Here is a 25,784-nt window from a genome sequence, read left to right on the forward strand (position 1 = left end):
CCTACAAGACCTTTCTACATCCACTTTCAAGAGCTAGATCAGGCTCCAATGCAAGACTCTTTATGAATGAGCAAAGCTCATTAGAGTACAATGTATCCTAGCGTTTTGAAAACTCTTATGATGTGTTGGACTTTTTCCCTGATAAATTTTATTCATTGACATTATCTTTTCTAGGCATTAGTTTAAGTCTCCAATCATTTAGGTTTCTTAGTATCCAACACCACCTTAACAACTTGCTTTCTGTATCTACATGTGCCTCTATTCCAACATTCTCACACTAATAGAGTTCCCATTTGTCCTGTGAGGTTCTAATGAACTAGGTGTAGGCTTCCGCTTTTTGTTAATTATATGAATTATACATTTCCTCCCAAATATGACTCCAAAAGTGGTCATATTGACTAATTTTTCTATCCAGCCTCTACATATGTGTGTCCCCATATTGGGATCAATATTCATAAGAAAAACGAATTCTATACCAATTACTATGAAGGACAACAGAGTAGAAATTTCCATGCAGCAGCTGAAGAACATTCACTTCACTTTGCTGTAAGTATCCCAGAAAGCCTTACACTGTGACTGGGCATATGTGTTTTTGCATTTGTCTATGTTTGTGTACATGTGTGTGTGCCTGTGTATATGTGCAAAACAGTAACTGACTCCCCTAGAGTAATTTCTACCCATAAAGAAACCTGTACTTACAGCCTGACAAGATGCAAAATATTGGCAAATCATATTGTCAGAAAATGTGACACGGAAAAGGAGAAGAAAACAACATATAATAATTTCCACTATGGAAAAGGGAAAGGACATAGGGACTGCATTTGTCAGAGAATCTTGCCATCTCTGCCTGTGTACTGGCTGCTGATGTTTGCACATAACCAGAGATGAAGGAGCAGTTCTCAGATGTGAAGCTAGACTAATACTGTGTTGCCATGGAAGTGAGAGGCACAATTTCCTTAGCTCCTCTGTACCCTTCTCAGCACTTCTGGCAATAGTGACAGGTTCTTTTTCTTTGTTCAGAAACTGATTTGGAAGCAGCTCTTATTCCTTCTCAAAGCTCTGAAAGATGGCATTATGAGGCCACATTGTGATCAAATTGCATGAGAGGGTAAGTTTTCATTTCCAGGCCTAAAATTAGGTACTTCTGTGCACACTAGCACAACAAAAGTAGCCATGCTCACTGAAAGGAGCCCACTTGGTGGAGATTCCAGGGCCATATCTTTCAGGAAGGTCTGCTGAAGCCCAGCACAGAGGCAGGCAAGGACAACAGGCAGTTCTGGGTGTTCATATTGGTCCTGGAATCTCTCAAGAGGTGGGCAGGTACCCTATGAGGCACAAAGTACACAGAGTTCTTGCCAAGCAGATGCTGTTGCCAGAACATTTGATCAAAGGGAACAGATTTCCCAACAGGACTCGTAACAAATATACTTTATTTGCTTTGGACCTACAGCAAACTGCTTCATTTTTAACATTCATTGTGATGCATAATTTAGTCAATACAGACTATGTAAGGATAGTTATTCAAAACTGATAGTTTACATCAAATTTATATATGAAAAGCAACTGAGATCATAAAAGGGAAGCACCATGATTTACAATAAGGTCATCAGCTAAGTACATCAGCCATTTAAAGACGTGGTTGAATAGAATTCCCCACTGCAGACCAACACACAAAGAGACATGGTGGCATTAATACGTCCCTATGAGCATCAAGTAAACAATGATGGCATGAGTAGAGGGATTGAAACAAGGCTTGGATTTTTGGGTGTAACAACTATATCTCAAATTTGAATTTGAGGAGTGTCACTGTGACCCTTTGCTCAACCAGCCACTTCAACCACATGAGCAGAAAGCTTCTCTGGCCAGAGTTTTAGAAGTCAGTTTTCTATGCAGACTTATAATTGTATACTCCAACTTTGTGATTTTAAAGTATTTTAGAGATGTTTCAGGGAGAAAAATCCTATGAAATGCAGGGGTTTTCTTACTTGTGATGGGAGATGTTGCTTTCACTAAAAAACTAAATGTTTTCTTAGAAGATCCTTAGAGATGAAACAATAAGAATAGCTGCAGGAAAAAAATAATAGATTTAGGAACATCATTACACTGAATTATAGTAATAGTATGAGCCGATTATCAGGTCAACCTACATCTATCTTGGCCCGGGTCCCATTTTAACTAGCTGTCTGTCTAGTACAGCACTCCTAATCTCTGTGCACCTGATATTCTTTCACTTATAATATGAGCTGCCCTAAAGGATATGTAAGTTTCTTGTCAGTTCTGAAAATCTATGGCTCTGTATCCAGAAAAAAAAAAAAAAACCCTTGTATATCTATGTGAGTTTATATCGAAACAGATGTAACACTTTTCATTTTGATATAAAATTCTTTAAACAACTATAACTTTATACCACATGGAGTCCATTATTTTTATTGTTTACGATGTTGTGGGTGATCCTACTTTTTTGGTTAGCTAATAAAATTAAATATCAGCTACATTTATTTACACATCATGCGATCTTCTTCTGGTTCATATCACCTCAAACATGCATGGAGAGAACTGGGAGAGGAGTCTGAATAGTTTTGGCATGAAATGCCTTCCTAGAGAGGATACATAATCTTTTGGGATATTTTTAAATGTTGTCTTATTGAAAACTGCTCACATAATATTCAAGGATACATTTCTTAAGTTCTTGTAGTTTTTCTGGTAGAGTACCAGCCTTTTTAAAAGGCAACTTCTTTTGAAATAAAATACCTAGCAATAATCCATTTTTTTTTTTTTTTTTTTTTGGTTTTTTGAGACAGGGTTTCTCTGTATAGCCCTGGTTGTCCTGGAACTCACTTTGTAGACCAGGCTGGCCTCAAACTCAGAAATCCATCTGCCTCTGCCTCCCGAGTGCTGGGATTAAAGGCGTGTTCCATCACACCCAACCTGATTTATCTTGAAGGACAAAACTGGCTACCATTTCTAAGTATAGAAAAACCATTTTTCCTTTGGATATGGACATACTGTTTGATTGAAAAGTGTACATAAACATGATTTAAAGTGCTGCTCCATAAACCTGGAAGGGCACTCTTGTGACTCCTACAGCTCAAGAAACTCTACCTTCCTTGAACATACACTGCTGTACAGCAGAGGTGGGGTTTCCATACCACTTCCTATGGGAAACTCTGTCACCAGTTGTAACTAAATCCATTATATCCAGCCTCTTACAACTGTTCTATACAGTCATCTCTTCATTTGTAAGTGTTACTGCTCAGATGGATAAGTATTCTGTCAGTTGGGAGGCAAGAAATACCACAAAATCACACCTCAAACAAACCTCACAGAAGACATTTACCTGGAGGGAAGAACCCAGGGTGACGGCTGCCACTGCTTGGTTAGAAGCAGTAGAGAACTGATCAGAAGACAGGGTTTATACAGGATTTCTTAAGGTAGGAGGAAGAGATTTCCAGGGTGGGGCTTGGTTGTATTTCAAGTCCTGAGCTTGCACTTTTACTCTGTAGGGTGGGGATGGCTGTTAGAGCAATAAGAGTACTCTGTGGGCAGAAGCTGGTAGTTGGAGGTTCTCAGAACAGGGGCTTAGCAACTCATGTGCCTCAAAGGGCACATTACATTTTCCATTTTTGTTTATTAACCAATCAAGGGTTGGGAAAGGATGGTCGCATTATCATTAAACTACTTGCTGTTGAATGGGGGTCATCAAAATATTTTGGGCAAACTTTAATTGGAAGTCACCAGCCTCTGGCTCTGTAGCTAGGGACCAGTAATCCTGTAATAGCAAGAGACTGAACATCTAGTTAAAAATTGTTCGGATCTGCTGTTGAGAAAAAACTCTAGACAAGAAATTTATAAGATAGAGTCCAAATAGGAGGGTTAACAAAAGGAGGAGAGGGCTGGAGAGGTGGCTCAGCTGTTAAAGGTTAGGCTCACAACTAAAAATATAAGAAAAGGAGAAGGGGGTTTAAGAAGGGCAGTATTCAATTCCACACTGGATTGTCAGTGATCCACTGGCCAGAGGCTTCGAAGTGTTTCTTTCTTACATCTGGAGTTGTATCTTGTCTTTTACTATATCCAATTGGTTAACACACATGCAACAGTTCTCTCCAAGGAAGAGAAAAAGACTGCCTCTCTCTGAAGTTAATAAGTTTAATTGTTGCTGACTTTGCAGCACTATGGCAGCCAGTGCTACAGGATGAAAACTAATGATAAATATAGCAAGGGAAGTAGTCAATCCTACCACTCCAGTAGTGATGCCAGTGGTTATACCCAGGTCTGTAAGAAAGGGTGGGACCTGAACCACTCATATTTCCTGTAATGCTGCTATAAACACAGTGATGGGAATCAGCATAGGGTTCCTCACCAGGTATGTCTCCTAATTTGGGAAAAAGAAACATCAAGTCTACCTTATGGGTAGGCAAAGGGGAAACCTGAGTTCCACATAAAATCAAGGGGTTGTGAATGTTTGGTCATAAGGGTTTGGTGGCAGTACTCAGAGTCAAAGAATTATTATAGTCTGGGGGATCCAGTGTGTCCATAATGTATATTCCTGAAGAGTTGTAACAGTCTGTGATACCGAATAAAGAGAAAGAGGAGAGATAAGTGATGGTAGTGATTTATTGTTGTTTGTTTGTTTGTTTGTTTGTTTGTTTGTTTTTGTTCAGAGCAGATAATGAGAGGTGAGGTGAAAGTCTAGTAGTCTAATGGATGAGACTACAAATGGTGGTGGTGAGTGACCTGTGAGGGACATACAACCAGCACTCTCCAAAGCAGCTAGGCAGAGTGTTATTTGGTAGCTAATACGAATTAGGATGGTCAGATGTGTACCATGGTATTTTCAGAACCAATGTGGGTAACCTCTTTAAGTTTCTGGCCACTTTTACAGTAATCTTCCTTTTGTTCATGGAGAAAACAGGCATGGTGACAAACCACAGTAATGAGAAATGGATAAGGGAATTGTAGGGTACTGAATCAGCCTTTAATGGCCTCATTATAGGTCAATATCCTGACCATAGTAGGAAAGGCTATTGAGTAGAAGTAGAGGTCTCTGGATGTTAAACATCCACATGTAAAGACTACTCTGGACAGGTATAGATAAGAAGAAACAATAGAGAGACTAAATTTAGATATCAAATCAGCAACTTGAGTTTGAAGTATTGAGACATGTGTATTGCATCCTCTACTAATACCATGAAGGGAAAATTCTCAAAGTGAGTAGTGTTTGAACTCTGGAAGGAAGTGGTGTTTGGAGACCCTTGTATGTTAGAAGTTGGGAGAGGTGACAAGGAGAGAAGACAGTAAGTAATAGGTTAATTTTTTTTATTACTTTTGAAAAGTTCAGCTGTGGCCAAAGATACATTCTGGTAAATGAATGCATGAAGGCATCACTTTAATATCCTATTAAGCAAGCATTGTTTTTAAGTTTATAAGCTGAATCTATCAACTAAAAAGTCCTGAGATAAATTCTGAGCTCTGGTCATCAAAGCAGTGGCATAGACACAAAAGCAAAACCAGTGAACACAGAACATATAAAGCTCACACACTAAAAGAAGCCAATCAGAAACAAAACATGTGGACGTCACCATCATTTTTACATTCAACTCAGCCTGACCCATTTCCATATCAGCTCCCGAGCTTGCCATAAGACGTATGGACACACCAGAAAACATAAACCTATCTGCATATACATACAGAGAGACAAAGCTCTCCAAACAGTCAGGATCAGGTAGGTGGGCAACATTTTGCTTTTTCCTTGGATGGAATTGAAAGATTTCTTGCTGGATGATGAGAGGAGGGTTATGTTCGGCTACAGAAGTGTTTTTTGGGTATCCTATTCTCAGGGATGCACTCAGAATTCTGGAAAAGGAAAAGGTATGTCAGATTATGTGATTTGGAAGAGGAGAAGGAGGAGAAGAAAGAGAGGGGAATAGTCATGCAGATGTGGGGAGCAAAGAAATAGAGGTTCTCACTTTGGCTAGGAGGTCTCTTCCCAGAAAGGAGATGGGACAGGTTGGTACCACTAGGAAGAAATGAATAAGAGAGATATTCTTAAAGATACAGCTAAATGCTGGATTTTCATGAAGCTAGTAAAGCTGTTCCCATAGTCTGACAATAGGAGGAAAGAAAGGAGAGAGAGCTGGATCCCTAAAACTCTGTCATGACTGAGTTGGTAGCTCTAGTGTTCAGAAGGAAAAGGATAGACTGTCCTGATAGTATATGTCTACTGGGGGCTTCCTGTTAGAGATGGCAATGGTCTGGCCAAGAAAGCCCAGCCCAGGCATCTCAGTTCTGCACAGCCAGTTCTACAAGGATAACTGGAGGGCAATCTGGGCTTGATTTCCTCATACTACAAGGGACAAAGGGGCAGTCAATGCCCCAGTGTCTGGGTGGCTTACAAGGGTTAACACAGGACATGACTCGGTAAACCTCCTGACTATATTTGAAACAAAGTCCCAGAGGTTCTCAGGCTTTGGTAGCCTGGGAAGCTGCTATGGCTGATTGAAAGGCCTTCACTGGCATCCCATGTTTTTATTTTCTGGCTTTTTCATCTCTCTTGTGGTACAGCTTAAAGGCAACCATCAATACTTCTGCCTGTGGAGCCAGGGGTCCTTTCTCTAGATGCTTAAACTTGGCCCTAATATCGGGGAAATTCTGGAATAATTGGGTTGTAAGGAGTTATTTTACATATGGAGATTCAGGATCCAGACTGCATATTGTAGGAGGGTCGTTGTAATGCAGTCTAGGAACTGAGATGAGTTTTCATGTTTCTCCTGGATGACCTCTTAGATTGTTTCATAATTGACTACTTTAAGGATGGCCTTGAAGAGACTAGTCAGAAGACAAGTTATAAACTGATTGCTAGCAAGGATACCCTCTGGGTTATTGTAATTCCATTCAGGGTCTCAGTATGGACTGCCTCAGCACAGACTAGGTGGATGGTATTAGTCTGGTGGATTTCTTCTGAATGTACCCTAGCCTGGTCACAGATTTGCCTGTGCTCCTCCAGGAAAAAAAATGATGTTGGTGAGAATGTTATAAATAGCACTGAAGGTGAGGTTATAAGATTAGGTAATATACTAGAATTCTTTAATAAAGTTGGAAGAATTAGCAGTATAGAACCTCAATCATTTTTTCTGTTTGAGAAAGTTTGCTTAGTGAGAAATATACTCTGACCAAGTCGTTTACCCTGGCAATCTCCTGCAAAAGGAGAACTGTGGCTAGTTTTGGTGAGGTAGGAGGAGGTAGAGGGGATCCCATAACTGAGTAGGAACATGCAGAGAGAGGACTAAGGCCTGCAGTAATCTAACACTGGTCAACTGAAGGGCTTGATTTGGGCAGCCAATCATTGATGAAGGGAAAGGCTGAACACAGGAAGAGGGTACTTGTAGACTGAGGCCTACGTAGGAAAGCTCCTTAGTGTGATTGAAAACAGTGAGGAATCATCTGGTTTGGGCTTCATAGCCAGTTGTTTTTCCTTCATTGGCTTATGCCATGTCACTTTTAATCAAACTGGAAGTGAAGTAACATGACAAGTCCATCTCTCCAACCCTTGCAAAGATGGCTTGCTGCCACGTGACTGCCTCCATCCCCAATGGGAGGATAGCCGCTAGTCAGCCATCTGTTTCCTTTAACCATTCATAGATTTTTAATTATTAACCCCAGGGTTATGAGTTTAAGTTAACCCTTTTGTTAATAGATTTAACAGATTTCTAATCATACCCAATGGTCTTACACATCCTGAGGAAAGATTTATACCTTAGCAAAAGTTTTAGAGTTAAACCAAAACAAAAACAATGTAAGAGTATCAATAGTCTACATTGGGAATAACGTGTCCCTTTATTTTGTTTTGCTCTCCTTTCTCTGTCATAAAGTCAAGTGGCTTGCCTGATATGGTACACCAATTTTGGAAGAAAGCATTAAACAAGATGTTTGGGTCTACAGGAAGAGCCATACCTCAACTCCAGACCACAGATTTAATTAAAGTAGGACAACATAAAACAAGAGTCTGATGCCACTCATACCTAAAAGACACAGGAATCACTGTAAAACTGAGCCTAGTAATCTGAGAATAAAGAAGGGTTAGAGATAGATATGCTTTGTGCTCTGGCTATAGCCTTAGGATTCTGCAAGAAGGAGCTGAGAGACTTACCGGCCAGCACAAAGTGTGTGTACACTCCAGCTGGCCTACTCTTTGCTTTCTCCCCCTCCTGCTGGATCAGACTCCTGGGTAAGACTTTGTAACAAATTTACAGGTACATTAAGGATAAGTTAAAAGACAGGACATTTACATCTTTCATGGGTGGGTGAGGAGACCAGACAAAACAAACAGAATTTAGAGTAAAGAGAATAGGAAAAAGAATTCCTTTTTCCATTTCTCTGAAGTATTTGCAAAGGTCCCAAATAATATTATGATCTTTGGTTCTGTTAAATAGCCCTTTGTATTGATTGTCTGATGGGTATTGGGGCCAAATTCGGTTATATGATAAATGTAGAGCCTTTCACAGCTGAATGCCAGGTGAAGAGACTGGGGGTTTTTCTACAAAGCTTCCCAAGGGAGAATCAGTGAGTATGGAAGACATCATTCCCATGGGTGAGAGGACGGAGGAGAGATGTCACTGTAGCTTATAGCTGCAGGTATCCCCAGGACTGAGAGGATAGACTGAGAACCAAACCATTCAATGAGTTGTTACCACATTCAGTGAGGTTCAGGGACATTATCTGAATAAACCTGAGGAGAGACTTGTCATGTAGTACCAGGGCTTTTGTGAAGGTCAGAAAGCAAAGACAAAAATAAAAAGCTCTTGAGGTTGGGTGGGCATCTTATCTATAGGAAAGGGTCAAGGAACAAAGCCCCAAACGGCACTAAGGCCTAGAGAAGCTGTGGCAAGGCAGTAAGAGGGTGTAAAATTCCCTTTAGCCTGAAGAAACTGGAAGATTGCAGCTACAAGTATGGAGGTCAGGTAAAGATGGCTATCATTAGCCTTACATATCATTTGGCTGGGGGTTATCTCACCTCTAACAATACCAGAGCAGTGCTGGACATTCAATAGTCACTTCTTCAGACTCAGGTGAGTCTATTGTGGGTGGACTTGAGATGAGAGATAGTGCCCTAATGCAACTTTGACCCTAAGGGGAACACAGACACCAGGAGAGTCTTTCCAAGTTACAGCACCAATGTAACAGCTCTGATGGAATGGCATTTGGGAGCCAAGGAATACCAAGAAAGTCTCACTGCACAAAATAACCTCACAAGAGACTTATTGGAAGGGAAGAACCAAGGAGGGTGGCTGTCTCTGCATGGGAGAGAAGCTACAGAGAACTGAGCAGGAGAGAAGGTTTTTATAGGGTTCCTGGGAGGGCAGAGCTTTCCCGGATGAAGATTTCCAGGTTAGTGATTGGTGGGATTTCAAGTCCTGAGCTTGGGCTTTTTACCCAATAGGGTGGGGTGCTGAGGCTGGTGGTTAGGGCAGTTAGAGTGTTTTGTGGGTGGGATGTTTTTCTGTTGAATGCATTAGGGGAGGGGCCTGGCCACTAAATCTTAGCATAGCTATATGACATCGACTCAAGTCTTCATCTATATTTTACCCCCAAAACTGTTAAACACAAAATCTTGTTGCTAACAAATGAAGAGTTCAACATTTTACAGTTTTGATTATGTTATAAACTATTTTATATACAGAATAAGTGTAGGTGTTTTAAAAGGACTGACTACCATACATAGTGAGTCTAAACTCTGAATAATCAGAAATGAAGCTGGGTATAGCCTCAAAAGAACCTGACAAATTCAAGGTCCTAAAAGGCAACTACATTTTTATTCTCATTTATCTATAAACAATGGGCACTCAAATAAATTTAGGAATACAGATGTGTTTTAATTAAGGCATGTTGAGAAATCTCTTATAATTGAAAATCAAATGGTCTAATAGTGAAACTAATTTATACAGGAAAGTCAGCATGTAACCCTGGATTGACCTTACAAATCAGCTAACATTACAAGAGCACAACACATTTCTGCAGAGGAACATCACTAGGCAATAATTTGTAATCATACCCAAAGCATCTAAAAACAAATTGCACATGTCTTTGCACCATGCAGCCCAAGTCTCATTCTGTTGAGAGAACCCTGTTACAGGATTCTCAGTTCTTTGGGATCAATTTACAATATTTCATGTTAGAGACTCGCCTTACATGTGTGGTGTGTGTGTCTACCTGTGCTTACAGAGGCTTTTGCAATCAGTAGTTTTGTCATGTAGCTGCCATAGCCATTGATACTCAAAAGTTAAAAGCTTAAAGTATCTATGCAAACTGAGTATCATTGTATTTTTGCCATGCATTTTAAATAATGTGTTTTTATTTTAAATGATAAGTAAATGCTTTATTAAATTTAAAAATTCTTTTTCCTATCTTTTCAATCTAGAATTTGACTGTGTTATAAATGACTTTTTTCTTGTACAATAATAATATACAATAAAGACATTGCTTAAGTTCAATGAAACATGTTCTTCCCCATGCATTTTAGGGGAAGAAAAGACTTTCATTGACACCAAAATTTCAATGCTCTAAAGTATGTAACTGGACATTTTGTCTCACATTTTAACATGAGAATTTAAATAATATCTCCTCCCTTTAATATGCAATGGCATGTATTTAAGCATTCATATACACAAGGCACAGAATACTTTTGTTTTCCTTGAGGAGTTCTGATTTTTTTTACAGATTTAAAAACATCTTATACTGTTTCTTTTGTATTCATTGTGTGCGTGTGGTGCATGTAGGAGCATGTGCTAGTATGTGCAGGGTCGGTGCATGTAGGTGCCTTTCACAGTATCTGTAGGGTCTCCATACAACCAGCAGAAGTAGGTTCTCTCCTCCCACCAAGTGGGTGCCGAAGGATCAAACTCGTGCCTTCAGGCATCTACCTTTACCTACAGTCTTGCTTCTCTAGTCCCACATTTAAAAACAAAACAAAAAAGCAAACAAACACAATAATCATCACTTTCTTGTCAGTTGTACTTCTTTTCTAAGAAGATGGCACTTGCACTATACACACAAGTGTTTCAGAGTTTGAGGTGAGAACATGTTCTTGTTGACAGGGAAATACAAGTGTAGTGTTTTACATTCCTTTTTCTTATTTTTTTCCAAATTTACAATTGCCTGAGATATGGTAGGCACAAGAAGCTGTGTTTTGAATTTTCTTGATAGAATGGTGAATGTTTAATGTTTTCAATCAAAGATTCCAGTGTAGTCATATTAAAAACTCAATGTAAAAGGAAATATATTTGAAAAAAGGGAAAGGGTAAGGAAGAACATAAAGAAAATGCATCCCTAGCCTTGCAGAGACTTAATGTGTAAGTGTGGAGGGAGGAGGGAGTAGCAAGGGCACTCACCCACTCATAGGAGAAAGGGAGTAGGATGGAGGAAGGATTGTGGGAAGGGAGTGACTGGGAAGGGGCCAGTGACTGGATAGTGTAAAATGTATAGGTAGAGAAGAGAAGAGGAGAGGAGAGGAGAGGAGAGGAGGGGAGGGGAGGGGAGGGGAGAGGAGAGGAGAGGAGAGGAGAGGAGAGGAGAGGAGAGGAGAGGAGAGGAGAGGAGAGGAATCTTATTTCACAACACAGTATCTCTGATACCCTGAATTTGAACATGTCTACAGAATGTGGAAGGAATTCATGAATGTGTTGCTTAGAAACCCCTTATCACATTTTGAAATGAGTCTCTGCCTTTTGTCAGATAGGAAGCTACCCTAGAACCTGTGGATTTGTTGAATTTCTCAACAAAAACTTTTCTAAAAACCACCACCTCACAAAAACAGCCTCATTCTTACCAGTCTAACAGCTATGAAAAGAAATTTACAAGTAAATATATGACAAGTCATTTAATACCCTAGAAAAAATTATAACTTTACATTCACTAGGGATAGGTAATAAAGTCCCAAAGTGAAACCTGGCACTTATTGTCATTATTTTGTTGTACTAAAAGAGTTCAATTTTATCAAAGACTTATAGAAAGCACTAATTTAACTAAAGTATGAACTCCTACAACCTTACAGAATTAATAAATTATCAAAATTTCAAATTTAATGAGTCCATTCCCATTACCCATCCCCCAGCTCACACTCATGATATGATGGGCAGGACAATGGATATTATTCTCTTCTTCATTATAAATCACATCACATTCTTATTGATTGCTGTTCAGTATACCACTCAGAAATTAGGATAATGGCCATCGTGGAACCTCACCAGTTTATATGATAAATGACTCTTTACAACATTATTTCTAGGAGAACATAGAATTGAGACTTTAAATTTCACATAAAAGTTTACAACTCAAATGATTCTGGCTAAGTATGAGCTTCTGGAAGTCACCCACCTGGGGCAGCATGCGATTTTCTTCTTCCAGCTGTCTGACTCTGGCCTCCAGCTGCCTAACATAGGACAAGGTTGATTCTAAAATTAAAAAGAAAGAACTTACATTATCCACAAGGTCTTGTCTTGTTTACTGTCAAGGATATCTTCGCCTTGATTTATTCAGTAGGACCAAGAGATTAGTCAGTTCTTTAAAAATGAAAGACAATTCTTTCCAGAGAAGCCATTCACACTATACTGTTTTGAGCATTGCACAATGTTAACAATATAAAAGAAATTTGTAAATGAGGATGCTGAGGCTTTGTCAGAAATGTTGAGCCTCAGAACTTCTCAGACACTTTATTTGTCACATATGCCAGTATTTTTATGATGGGATTTGTAACAAAAATCAAATCAAGGTTTCATTAATTTTTAAACTAGAATGGATGTCAAATACAGACTTCTTTGAACTTCCCCAACAAACATTTGAAATTTTAGAGACAACATTTATTCTTCTCACTAATTTATAGCTATTAGCTATGATTTAGAGAATATCTATAAAAGAGCTAAATATTTAACTTAGGGCTGGACTTCTCCTTTGATTTTGGTTGAGTCTAAAGACATAAAAGTTGTTTATTTCTTTGTAAGTTTTTGTGTCTATTTCTCTCCAATCTTTATGTAACTAAAAGCAGCAGAGTTACAATTAATATTTGTTTTACATTTTACAAGATCGGGTGATGAACACTCAGAAGTGTTGTGCTCCATTTCTGTTCACACAAACCTATTTTACAGCTTCTTTTCATAAGAGGGGTCACAGCAGGGGACACAGAGTGTGACTGATGGTGACTCTTCATTAAATGTCAATATTCAAGTGTATACAGCAGTGCAGTTGCATGTCAAGCATCACCCAAGAACAGACAGACACTTTTCAGGTGTGATCAGAAGTGCACGGCAGGACAATCCCTCCAGAACATAGCCCATTTCTAGTTAGGACTAGGGCAGACATGCTTGAGGCTTCTTGAGGTGGGGACTCAGAAACACACAAGAAGGGCAATGTATGGAATTGAAGCACGTTTAAGAGCAAAAGCTGGAGCCCCAGTTGGTGAACTCTAGCTACATACCTATTAAAGCAGTAATCTGAAATTTATCATGGAAACCATTATGGGTTTTTCCTGGGAATTGTTTAAATAAACTCATTTTCTTCTTCTTAGCTTCAAAAGCAAGGAGGTGGTATTTTATATTAGATTCCAGTCTTTATTTCACAAATAAAACAAGGTCATCTTGGTTTTTTTTTTTCCCCAATTTTTTATTAGGTACTTACTTCATTTACGTTTCAAATGCTATCCCAGGCTGGAGAATGGCTCAGCCATTAAAGGCTAGGCTCACAATCAAATGCTATCCCGAGAGTCCTCTATACCCTCCCACCCTCACACCACCCCGCCTCCTCTACCTACCCACTCACTCCCACTTCTTGGCCCTGGCATTCTCCTGTACTGGGGCATATAAAGTTTGCATGACCAAGGGGCCTCTCTTCCCAATGATGGCCAACTAGGCCATCTTCTGCTACATATGCACCTAGAGACACTAGCTCTGGGGGTACTGCTTAGTTCATATTGTTGTTCCACCTATAGGGTTGCAGACCCCTTCAGCTCCTTGGGTACTTTCTCTAGCTCCTCCATTGGAGGCCCTGTGTTCCATCCAATAGCTGACTGTGAGCATCCACCTCTGTGTTTGCCAGGCACTGGCATTGCCTCACAAGAGACATCTTTATCAGGGTCCTTTCAGCAAAATCTTGCTGGCGTATGCAATAGTGTCTGTGTTTGGTGGTTGATTATTAAGAACACATGCTCCACTATGTTCATAGTAGCCTTATTTAAAATAACCAGAAGCTGGAAAGAACCCAGATGTACCTCAACCGAGGAATGGATACAGAAAATGTGGTACATTTACACAATGGAGTACTACTCAGCTATTAAAAACAGTGAATTTATGAAATTCTTAGGCAAATGGATGGATCTGGAGGATATCATCCTGAGTGAGGTAACCCAATCACAAAAGAACTCACATGATATGCATTCACTGATAAATGGATATTAGTCCAGAAACTTATAATATCCAAGATACAATTTGCAAAACAAATGAAACTCAAGAAGAATGAAGACCAAAGTGTGGACACTTTGCCCCTCTTAGAATTGGGAACAAAACACCCATGGAAGGTGTTACAGAGACAAAGTTTGGAGCTGAGACGAAAGGATGGACCATCCAGAGACTGCCACATCCAGGGGTCCAGGTCATCTTGTTTTAAATTCATGTGCACGAAGATCTGCAGACAAGTCACCCTCAATCACATTAACTAACATGTTGATACAATGACCTGAAATTTTCATACAAGCAGCTGGAAACACAGGGGAAACTGAAGACATTTGCTAAAAAAATATGTTTTCATCAAAGCTTAATGAAATTGTACATTGTACAGGAAGAAAAGTACACTGTATAATGTAATGGCAAGATCAGAGCCCTTATAAGTCTGTCATACTTTGCAGATCAGGATGCAAAAAGGAGTGCCTGACTCAAAGAGTTCTGCAAAACCAGCTTTCTCCTCTAGAAAAACATCCTTTTGTTAAAGATCTTCCAACTTAAACACTAATCAATCATATTCTACTTAAGCCATGGAAAAAGATTATCTTCTCCATTTTCCCAATATATAATTTTATCTGTGTTGCCCTTATACTGCACTATCTTTGAGGCCAAGAAACTTAAAGCACTGTAGAAGATTCTTTGAGATGGATTCCAATAGAAAATGCCACTAGAAGGAATTATTTTTAAACCAGTGACCATTTCCAATTGCCTTAGTCTACCCTTTGTTATTTTATTTTGTTAATATTTTTCATATTATATACCCTGATCATAGTTTCTCCTCTTCTAGCTCTTTCCAGATTCTTCCAACTACATACCTCCTCTCTCTCTCTCTCTCTCTCTCTCTCTCTCTCTCTCTCTCTCTCTCTCTCTCTCAGAAAAAAACAGCACATGTTTTCTCTAACTCCAGAAAGCATTTCATATATGTATATATATACGTACATATATAATTGTAGGGAATTAAAAATTTGAGTTTGAAAAACAATTTTTAAATTTCTAATTTTTATGATAAATTTGATAGAGCAAGTGTAAATGCAGACACTCAGGTGTGAAGAGATAAGAGGTACTTTTAAACATGTAAAAGATATTTCATAAGTCATGTTACAATGAAGGCAAAGAGAAGTTTTAAATATGTCTATTCAATAATAATTGATTCTGTGACTGCTTTGTCAGTCACTGTTCTAGGAATGAGTCTAAGTCATCAGAAGCTCTTCTGAATACAAGCTTTCTTTTAGATTACAAGCTGATGTTTGGATCCAAGAAGTCTTATTTAATCTTCTCATACAACTCTCCTTAACAACCAATAGCTATCCTGCATTTGGAAAAAGTCTCCTAGGGACAAAATCAGGGACATAATCCAATCTCATGGGAAATTAGAGTACTCATGCTGTTGATGTTTCTGTTCAATAAAGAAACTGGTAGGAAGTGAGTAGGCATACTTTCTGAATTATATATCATATAAACATTTGGGGTGTCTGAACCAAAAGCTATTTTCAGGGAACTACTAAGAGGGAGAGAGAGAGAGGGAGAGAGAGAGAGAGAGAGAGAGAGAGAGAGAGAGAGAGAGAGAGAGAGAGAGGAGAGAGAGAGAGAGAGAGAGAGAGAGAGAGAGAGAGAGAGAGACCGACTATCTAATCTCCCACCAAGGATATCAAATAAAAATCAATCATGTCATGATAATCCCTTAAAATTCCATGACTTGCTTGTCTCTGAGTCATAGTATGAGACTGTGCTAAGCAACCTATTTTGGTTGAATGGGGCTTGTTCTGATGACCCAGTAGAGAAATCTACAAGGGTTGGAAAGGAGAGCCATGTTCCCAGAGACAGGTGCCTGACACCACAGAGCCCCCCAACTCCATAATTCTGTGACTATCAGTCACACAGACAATGTCCTAAGCTTCTGGCATTCTGACTAGACTCCACCCACACATTTACCTGACTAGAGCCAAGTATGCTCCTCCCCACAGTTACTTGGCAACAGCAAGATAGCTCAACCAACTGTAAGAGGGACTACTTGGCCCCTCCTCCTCGCTCTCTTTAAGCCCTCACTTGTCTTGCTCTCTAGCCCTCCATCTCTCTCTACCTGCCTCACTCTCTCCACATGGCCATGGCTGGCCTCTCTTCACACAACTGCCTTTTTCTTTGCACCATGTTCAATGCTAACAACTATAAAAGCAAATGGTCTCAGTCCTCATATGGAACTTGAAAAACCTAAGAGAACTATTTGACAAACATGAGCATTCTTTTGAGAGATTTAATAAAAAGGTACAAGCAATATGAAAGACTTACTGGCTACAGGTTTATATATTCTACTCAGTCAGAGAGTCAGAAAAGGAGGAGGAAGACCATGTTATCTTTACATGTCAAATGCATATCTTCTTCCAACCTCAGGCTCAAATTCACTTATCGCTGCCCTGAAAGTGAGAGGTGGTGCATTAGCCTTGAAGAGATGATGGGGACCTAGGAGAATCCCCCTCCTAAATGGGATTGCTACCCCTACAACAGGGAAGCTTGCCTATGAAACCCACCTTGGTCTCTTATCATTCAGCCAGGGATGTAGCAGAAACCAGGTTGTAACTAGACACTGCTCTCATTACCTAGGTCTCTAGAACTCTGAGCCGGTAAATCATATCTTCTCACTGTAAATCAGGCAGTCTTTGCTGCTCTGTTACCCCAGCATGGACCAAACTAAAAAAGGTCTCAGGAAGAGTCCACTTGCCACATGATTTCTGGTCCATAGACCATCTCTTCAGCAAACCCCAAGCTCCTAAAGCACAGTTTGATCCTACTGATCACAGGCTTTTACATACTCCTAAAGAAATTACCTCACAACTGACAAAAGGTCTTTCTTTCTTTCTTGGGAGCAAATGTCAGCCTTCTCCTTAGATTTTGTGTTACCTAGAGAAATACAAGTGATTTTAAAATTCACTATAATTTAGTGTTCTTATTTTTAAAAGTTCTTATAAGAATTGGCCTCTTCAGATTTGCCTCATTCAGACAATCCTATTGGCAGATAGTCTTGAAAATAATAAAGCAAGCCCCACAAATCCCCCAAAATGGTACCTCAATTCTTTTAAGGAAGTAGAGTTGAATTTGCCTCATGTCCATAACTATCAAGCTAATCATGTTCCAGAGCCCTGCTAGTTGGGCACTGAGCTGAGGGACTTTCAGAGGAAACCACTTTAGTGTCTCATTGACCTAGAGTTCTGTTAACTGTTAACTCTACCTTAAGCAGAAGTACTCTCTTCATTTCACTGCCTAGTCAAATGTGCACTGTTCTGTCATCAGTAAGATAAAACTCATAGGAATTAGAATCACCAGAGCTTAGAATAATCTTCTTTGTATAAACCTAGAGTACGTTGTAACAGGTGTTCAGAGATACCTTCAGGAGATGAAACAAACATTTGGTAAGAGGTGCCAGGCAAGATTGTACATTTATGCTTGTCTCACTCTATATGTCCCTACTAGCTTCCTCTTCACTTGTAAAACTATTTTGCACTGAACATCTTGTTACTTGTCCACTTCTTTACTCACAGTATGGCCATCAAAATTTGACCAAGTATTTCCCAGTTCCCTAGGCACTGAAAGTGCTGCTCCTTGCAGAGGGTAGCACACTTGTATACTATGGCTTGCTTTAACGTTAAGGAATTTCATCATCCAGCCTTCACTATCTGTTGTATGTGAAATGTTCTCCTATGTACTAGAGATACAACTACAAGCAGAAATGATAAAACCCAAGAGTTCATGGAATAAACAGCCCAAAGGAAAGACAGACAATAAGATCCAAGCACATGAGGTAGTCTACAAGGGTGGAATATGGAGAAGAAGAAGAAAAAAGCTGACTAAGGCCCTGTAGAGCAGTTCTGGGCAGATAGGAAGCAACATGAAGAGTCTGGCTTGGTCATGAATCAGGAACTGAAAGCAGCTTGAGGCAGGGTTGGTTTATCCTATCATCATTTCCCAGTGCACATGTTTTTTAAAGCCTTGTGTAAATCACTTAAGCTATTTTCCTTTTGATAAAAGCTTTAATATCACATGTGAGGCTCCTCTTTCACCTGTTCTAATTCTCATCCCTGGAAACTGGTGGCTCTATCTCCAGAATAACCTTTTGAGGCTCTCCTCACAGTCTTTCCCATTTCCATTCTTGATCCTCCTGCTCCAAATCAACATTTACTCTCAATCTATTTAGCACCCAGAGGGTTTTCTGAAGTGTTCAGTCTGATCACATCTTCTTTATTTCCTAATTTGAGCCACAGAAAATCCAAAGTCCTTATAACATCTACTTGGGGGCTCACATGATCTGACCAACTGACTTTTGCCTCCTGTCACCACTTGATTTACCTCAGACATGGGGCCTCCTTTCTTTCCTGAGCACCACAAGTATTTTCCTGCCTCAGAGATCTTGCCTTAGTCTTAGCACTTTCCAAATATCCTCATTTCTGCACAGATATATAATTGATAACCCTTCCTTCAAGTCTTTGTAACTAACTCAATTTCTAGTGAGATGCCATCATCTTCATTTAACTGTGCAGACTACTTACTATCTTAACCCTATCCAGAGTACTAACCCTATAGTCCTACCCTATAGTCATAACCCTGTCTTATGTCTATTTGTCAAAATTCTGCATTACCTTCTATCATATAAGGTGTATATCATATCTAGAATAAAATGCTCGGATAAAAGAACTCCAAGCAATAGGAGAAACTTTAGTTGGAAATGTGTGGAAGTTTCCTAGAACATTGGTCACATTCAGTCATTTGTAAAAGAATTTTAGTAAAAAAAATTCAGTATGTCTTCTCATTTGGCTAAAGCATATGCTTGTGTGTATGTGTACGTGTAAAAAATTTGTTGTAGTCTAAAAATGATGTCTTCACAAATTTTCATATATTGAAATTTTTCCTAGCATGATGATTTTAGGGAGCTTCTGAGAGGCTACTGAGGCATGAGGAATAAGATTGTAACTCTTATAAAGAAGGCCCGAGGGAACCTGCCTCTCATAACAGGTCATTGATGAGAAATTGCTCTCTGGGGGTGTTTATAAGTTAACCACTCTATGGTATTCCATTTAAGCATCTATAGTAAATGAACACAAAATAGACAAACTAAGCTGGAATAAGAAGTATGTGGAGATATGAATGTAGAATCAATTACAGAAAAAAAAAATACAACATGTGGACTTTTGTACCTCTGAAATCTCAGAATACAATACAAATGCCCTTCTGCTGCAAATGTGCTCTGGCTAAGAAGGCATTGGTTAGAGAAGATTGCTGGAAGATATACAGCATTATCTGAACATGCTTTTACAGTTGCTCCTGACCAGTTATCTACTCTGACGGCAGAAGCAAAACCTACAGAAATCAGACACTACATAGGGCAGGGGGGATTGTTGGATATTGAGTAGTGGGGTTGCAAACTGTTGGGGATCAGCCTGAACAGGGAAGTAGTCAAAGGTTCTTACCAAACAAAATGTGTCTTTTTGAGACCAGGAAAATGCATCCCTTCCAAGGAAAAGAACAGCAATCAGGTGCTGTCTTGTTTATTTTGTTTGGAACAGTGCCTAGAGGTTCTGAATTGTTTATCTAGAATGGTTTGACAGAAATATTACGCTTGTTGTTCAGTAGTGCTGTGATAGTGGCTGTCTAAATTATTTGAAGGCTTGCTACATTTTTATTTTCTATAAAGGAAGAAATAGATAAATAGACATCTAAAATAACAACTTGTATCTAAATTAATTTAAAAATTAGAAAAAAAACAGTCTGTATCCTATTTCATTACTATAAAATAACCATCAAAATTTTATTTATTTCTCATATCTCACATTTCTGATTAAAATATAATAGTGTTTTGTTACATCTTTGTCTTCATCCACACTCAGTCCTGCTCCCTGATGAAGACAGAATATGTCCCCTAAACTTCATATTTTGGAAAGATAATGCACAAAATCGCATGTTAATGGTTGTTGAGAGATTGGGCCTTTGAACAGAGTTCTCTGGAATGTCAGGTTATCAAGGAAGTGACTTTATTGTTATAGGGAGTTTTTCTCTAGCATACAAACCCAATCTCACTATGCCATATCCTTTATCTATCTAGAAGCTGAGAAGTTGTCAGCACGAAGCTCTAGTATTTTCCATCTGTCAGAAATATATCATCTATGAGATAGTTACTCTCAGATAATCTGTTATCAAAATAGAAAAAGAATCAAAATACTGGGAATTGGACCCTCCTTCTTACAGCTCCCACTTCTGTCTCTTTATATGTCAGTTGGAGACTCTGTTTAGTAAGGTGTCACCTGAGAGGACTCTCCAAGCTGCAGGCACCCTAACACATCCAGGATCTTGAGATCACTGGTGAGCAAAACACAACATCTGTTCCAAAAAATCCCAGATGGTCTTGTGATAGCAGGAACAGGGACAAAGGTCACCTGCCCGACTAGTGGCTGAGATTCATTCTGGTCGGCGCCACCCTACCCTTGCTCCATCTTGGGCATGATCTAGGCGGAGTGCCCCAAGGTCCCCAGAAGACTCTCCACTCTGCAAGCACCCTAGAACACCCAGGGGCTTGAGATCACTGGTGAGTGGAACACAACATCTGTTCCAAAAAACCCAGAGGGTCTTGTGCTAGCAGCAACAGGGTCAAAGGAGAAAGGCAGCACCTAGCACACCCAGAATCTTGGGATCATTCAGATCAGTCTACTTAAGAGAGCAAATGATCAGCAGAAGCAACAGAGGTTCTTGGACAGGGTCCCTTCTGGCCTTCATCCTCAGCCAGGAGACAGAGCTGAGACCCAGACTCCTGGGCACCTTCCCTGCCAGAGGAAAGTCAGCCTCCAGGGAGGGCTCTGACACCAGGACTCAGGAGGTGGATCTGAGCTCCAGACTTCTGTGCACCTTCCCTGCAAGAGGAAACCTAACCTGCAGAGAGTGCTCTGAAGACTGAGAATAAGGAGAAAGTTGGTCTCCCAGGAGTGCTGACAGAGGCTAAAGAATCACATAGAAACAAGCTCCAGCCAGAGACAGCTAGAATATCTAACACCAGAGATTACCAGATAGTGAAAGGCAAACATAAGAATCTTACTAACAGAAACCAAGACCACTCGGCATCATCAGAACACAGTACACCTACAACAGCAAGTCCGGGATACCCCAACACACCTGAAAAGCAAGATTCAGATTTAAAATCATATCTCATGATGCTGGTAGAGGATTTTAAAAAGGGAATTAGTAACTTACTTAAAGAAATACAAGATATCACTGCTAAACAGGTAGAAGCCCTTAAAGAAGAAACACAAAAATCCCTTGCAAAATTACAGAAGAACACAACCAAACAGGTGATGGAATTGCACAAAACCATCCAAGATCTAAAAGGGGAAGTAGAAACAATAAAGAAAAAGCAAAGGGAGACAACTCTGGAAATAGAAATCCTAGTAAAGTAATCAGGATCATAGATGTGAGCATCAGCAACAGAATACTATACAAGAGATGGAAGAGAGAATCTCAGGTACACAAGATTCCATAGAAAACATGGACACAACAGTCAAAGAAAATGCAAAATGCAAAAAGATCCTAACCCAAAACATCCAGGAAATCCAGGACACAATGAGAAGACCAAACCTAAAGGTAATAAGTATAGATGAGAAGGAAGATTTCCAACTTAAAGGGCCAGTAAATATCTTCAACAAAATTATAGAGGAAAACTTCCCCAACCTAAAGAAAGAGATGCCCATTAACATACAAGAAGCCTAGACCAGACAAGAAATTCCTCCCGAAACAAAATAATCAGAACAACAAATGCACTAAATAAAGACAGGGTATTAAAAGCAGTAAGAGAAAAAGGTCAAGTATCATATAAAGGCAGACCTATGAGAATTACACCAGACTTCTCTCCAGAGACTATGAAAGCCAGAAGATCCTGGACAGATGTTATACAGACACTAAGAGAACATAAATGCCAGACCAGGCTACTATACCCAGCAAAACTCTCAATTTCCTTAGATGGAGAATACAAAGTATTCCATGAGAAAACTAAATTCATACAATATCTTTCCACAAATCCAGACCTTCACAGGATAATAAAGGGAAAACACCAATACAAGGATGGGAATTACACCCTAGAAAAAGCAAGAAAATAATCCTTCAACAAACCTAAATGAAGACTGCCACTAAAACAGAATCCCAACTCTAACAACAAAAATAACAGGAAACAACAATTACTTTTCCGTAATATCTCTTAATATAAATGGACTCAATCCCCAAATAAAAAGACATAGACTAAGAGACTGGCTATATAAACAGGACCCAACTTTTTGCTGCTTATAGGAAATTCTTCTCAGGGAAAAAGACAGACCATACCTCAGGTTAAAAGGTTAGAAAACAATTTTCCAAGCAAATGGTCTGAAGAAACAAGTTGCAGTAGTGATTCTAATATCCAGTAAAATCAACTTCCAACCCAAAGTTATCAAAAAAGTCAAGGAGGGGCACTTCATGCTCATCAAAGGTAAAATCTTCCAAGGTGAACACTCAATTCTGAATATCTATGCTCCAAACACAAGGGCAGCCAGATTCCTAAAGGAAACATTAGTAAAGCTCAAAGCACATATTGTACCTCACACAATAATAGTGGGAGACTTCAACACCCCACTCTCATCAAAGGACAGATCTTGGAAACTGAAACTAAACATAGACACAGTGAAACTAACAGAAGTTATGAAAGAAATGGATTTAACAGATATCTACAAAACATTTTATTCTAAAACAAAAGAATATACCTTCTTCTCAGCACCTCATGGCACCTTCTCCAAAATCGACCATATAATTTGTTACAAAACAGGCCTCATCAGATACAAAAATATTGAAATAATCCCATGTATCCTATCAGATCACCACAGACTAAGGCTGATCTTCAATAACAACATAAATAATAGAAAGTCAACATTCATGTGGAAGCTGAAGAATATTCTACTCAATGATACCTTGGTCAAGGAAGAAATAAAGAAATTGAAGACATTTTAGAGTTTCCTGAAAATGAAGCCACAACATACCCAAACTTATGGGACACAATGAAAGCAGTCCTAAGAAGAAAACTCATAGCTCTGATTGCCTCCAAAAAGAAACTAGAGAGAGCATATACTAGTAGCTTGACAGCACACCAAACAGTCTAGAACAACAACAACAACAAAAAGCAAATTCACCCAAGAGGAGTAGACAACAGGAAATAATCAAACTCAGGGCTGAAATCAACCAACTGGAAACACAAAAGAACTATTCAAAGTATCAACCAACCTGGAACTGGTTCTTTAAGAAAATCAACAAGATAGATAAATCCTTAGCCAGACTCACTAGAAGGCACAGGGACAGTATCCTAAGTAACAAAATCTGAAATGAAAAGGGAGACATAAGAACAGAACCTGAGGAAATCCAAAACATCATCACATCATACTACAAAAGGCTATACTCAACAAAACTGGAAAACCTGGATGAAATGGACAAATTTCTAGACAGATACCATGTACCAAAGTTAAATCAGGTTCAGATTAATGACCTAAAGAGTCCCATATCCACTAAAGATATAGAAGCAGTCATTAATAGTCTCCCAACCAAAAAATGCCCAGGACCAGATGGGTTTAGTGCAGAGTTCCGTCAGACCTTCAAAGAATACCCAATTCCAATTCTCCTCAAACTATTCCACAAAATAAAAACAGAAGGTACTCTACTCAATTCATTTTATGAATCCACAATTATTCTGATACCTAAACCACATAAAGACCAAACAAGGATAGAGAAATTCAGATCAATTTCCTTTATGAATGTCGATGCAAAAATACTCAATAAAATTCTCACTAACCAAATCCAAGAACACATCAAAACAATCATCCATCATGATCAAGTAGGATTCACTCCAGGGATGCAGAGATGGTTTAAAATATGGAAATCCATCAACATAATCCACTATATAAACAAACTCAAAGACAAAAACCACATGATCATCTCCTTAGATAGTGAGAAAGCATTTGACAAAATCCACCACCCATTCATGATAAAAGTCTTGAAAAAGATCAGGAATTCGAGGCCCATACCTAAACATAATAAAAGCAATCTACAGGAAACCAGTAGCCAACATCAAAGTAAACGGAGAGAAGCTGAAAGCAATCCCACTAAAATCAGGGACTAGACAAGGCTGACCACTTTCTCCATGCCTATTCAATACAGTACTTGAAGTCCTAGCCACAGCAATTAGAAAACAAAAGGAGGTCAATGGGATACAAATTGGAAAGAAAGAAGTCAAAATATCACTATTTGCAGATGATAAGATAGTGTATATATAACTGACCCTAACAATTCCATCAGAAAACTCTTAAACCTGATAAACAGCTTCAGTCAAGTAGCTGGATATAAAATTTATTTAAACAAATCAGTGGCCTTTTTCTACACAAAGGATAAACAGGATGAGAAAGCAATTAGGGAAGCAACATCCTTCACAATAGTCACAAATAATATAAAATACCTTTGTGTGACACTAACTAAGGAAGTGAAAGATCCTTATGATAAGAACTTCAAGTCTCTGAAGAAAGAAAAGAAGATCTCAGAAGTTTGAAGAATATCCCATACTCATGGTTGGCATCATCAATATAGTCAAAATGGCTATGTTGCAGAAAGCAATCTACAGATTCAATGCAATCCCCATCAAAATTCCAACTCAGTTCTTCAACAAATTAGAAAGGGCAATTTGCAGATTTATCTGAAATAACAAGAAGCCTAGGATAGCAAAAACTCTTCTCAATGATAAAAGAACCTTTGGTGGAATCACCATGCCTGACCTAAAGCTGTATTACAGAGCAATTGTGATAAAAACTGCATGGTATTGGCACAGTGACAGACTGGTAGACCAATGGAATAGAACTGAAGACCCAGAAATGAGCCCACACACCTATGGTCACATGATCTTTGACAAGGGAGCTAAAACCATCCAGTGGAAAAAAACACAGCATTTTCAACAAATGGTGGTGGCACAACTGGTGGTTATCATGTAGAAGAATGAGAATTGATCCATTCTTATCTTCCTGTACTAAGGTCAAATCTAAGTGGATCAAGGAACAACCTTATAAAAACCAGAGACACTGAAACTTATAGAGGTGAATGTGGGGAAAATCCTCAAAGATATGGGCACAGGAGAAAAATTCCTGAACAGAACAGCAATGACTTGTGCTGTAAGATCAAGAATGGACAAATGGGACCTCATAAAATTGCAAAGCTTCTGTAAGGCAAAACACTGTCAATAAGACAAAAAGGCCACCAACAGATAAGGAA

General features: G+C 39.1%; 1 protein-coding gene across 8 annotated transcripts in view; it reads right to left on the reverse strand.

The window, feature by feature from the left end:
* Positions 1-25,784, reverse strand: part of Ccdc85a (coiled-coil domain containing 85A) — a 201,551-nt gene that overhangs the window by 36,028 nt on the left and 139,739 nt on the right. For 7 of the 8 annotated variants that reach the window (NM_001166661.2, NM_181577.5, NM_001346759.1 and 4 more), the window contains exon 3: positions 12,370-12,446. The exons of the other annotated variant lie outside the window; for it this stretch is intronic. In NM_001166661.2, coding sequence (NP_001160133.1) covers positions 12,370-12,446 — 77 coding nt within the window. The remainder of the gene's footprint in view (positions 1-12,369; positions 12,447-25,784) is intronic. 8 annotated transcript variants of the gene reach the window in all.

This window comes from Mus musculus, chromosome 11 (assembly GCF_000001635.26).
Source record: "Mus musculus strain C57BL/6J chromosome 11, GRCm38.p6 C57BL/6J".
Classification (NCBI taxonomy): Eukaryota; Metazoa; Chordata; class Mammalia; order Rodentia; family Muridae; genus Mus; species Mus musculus.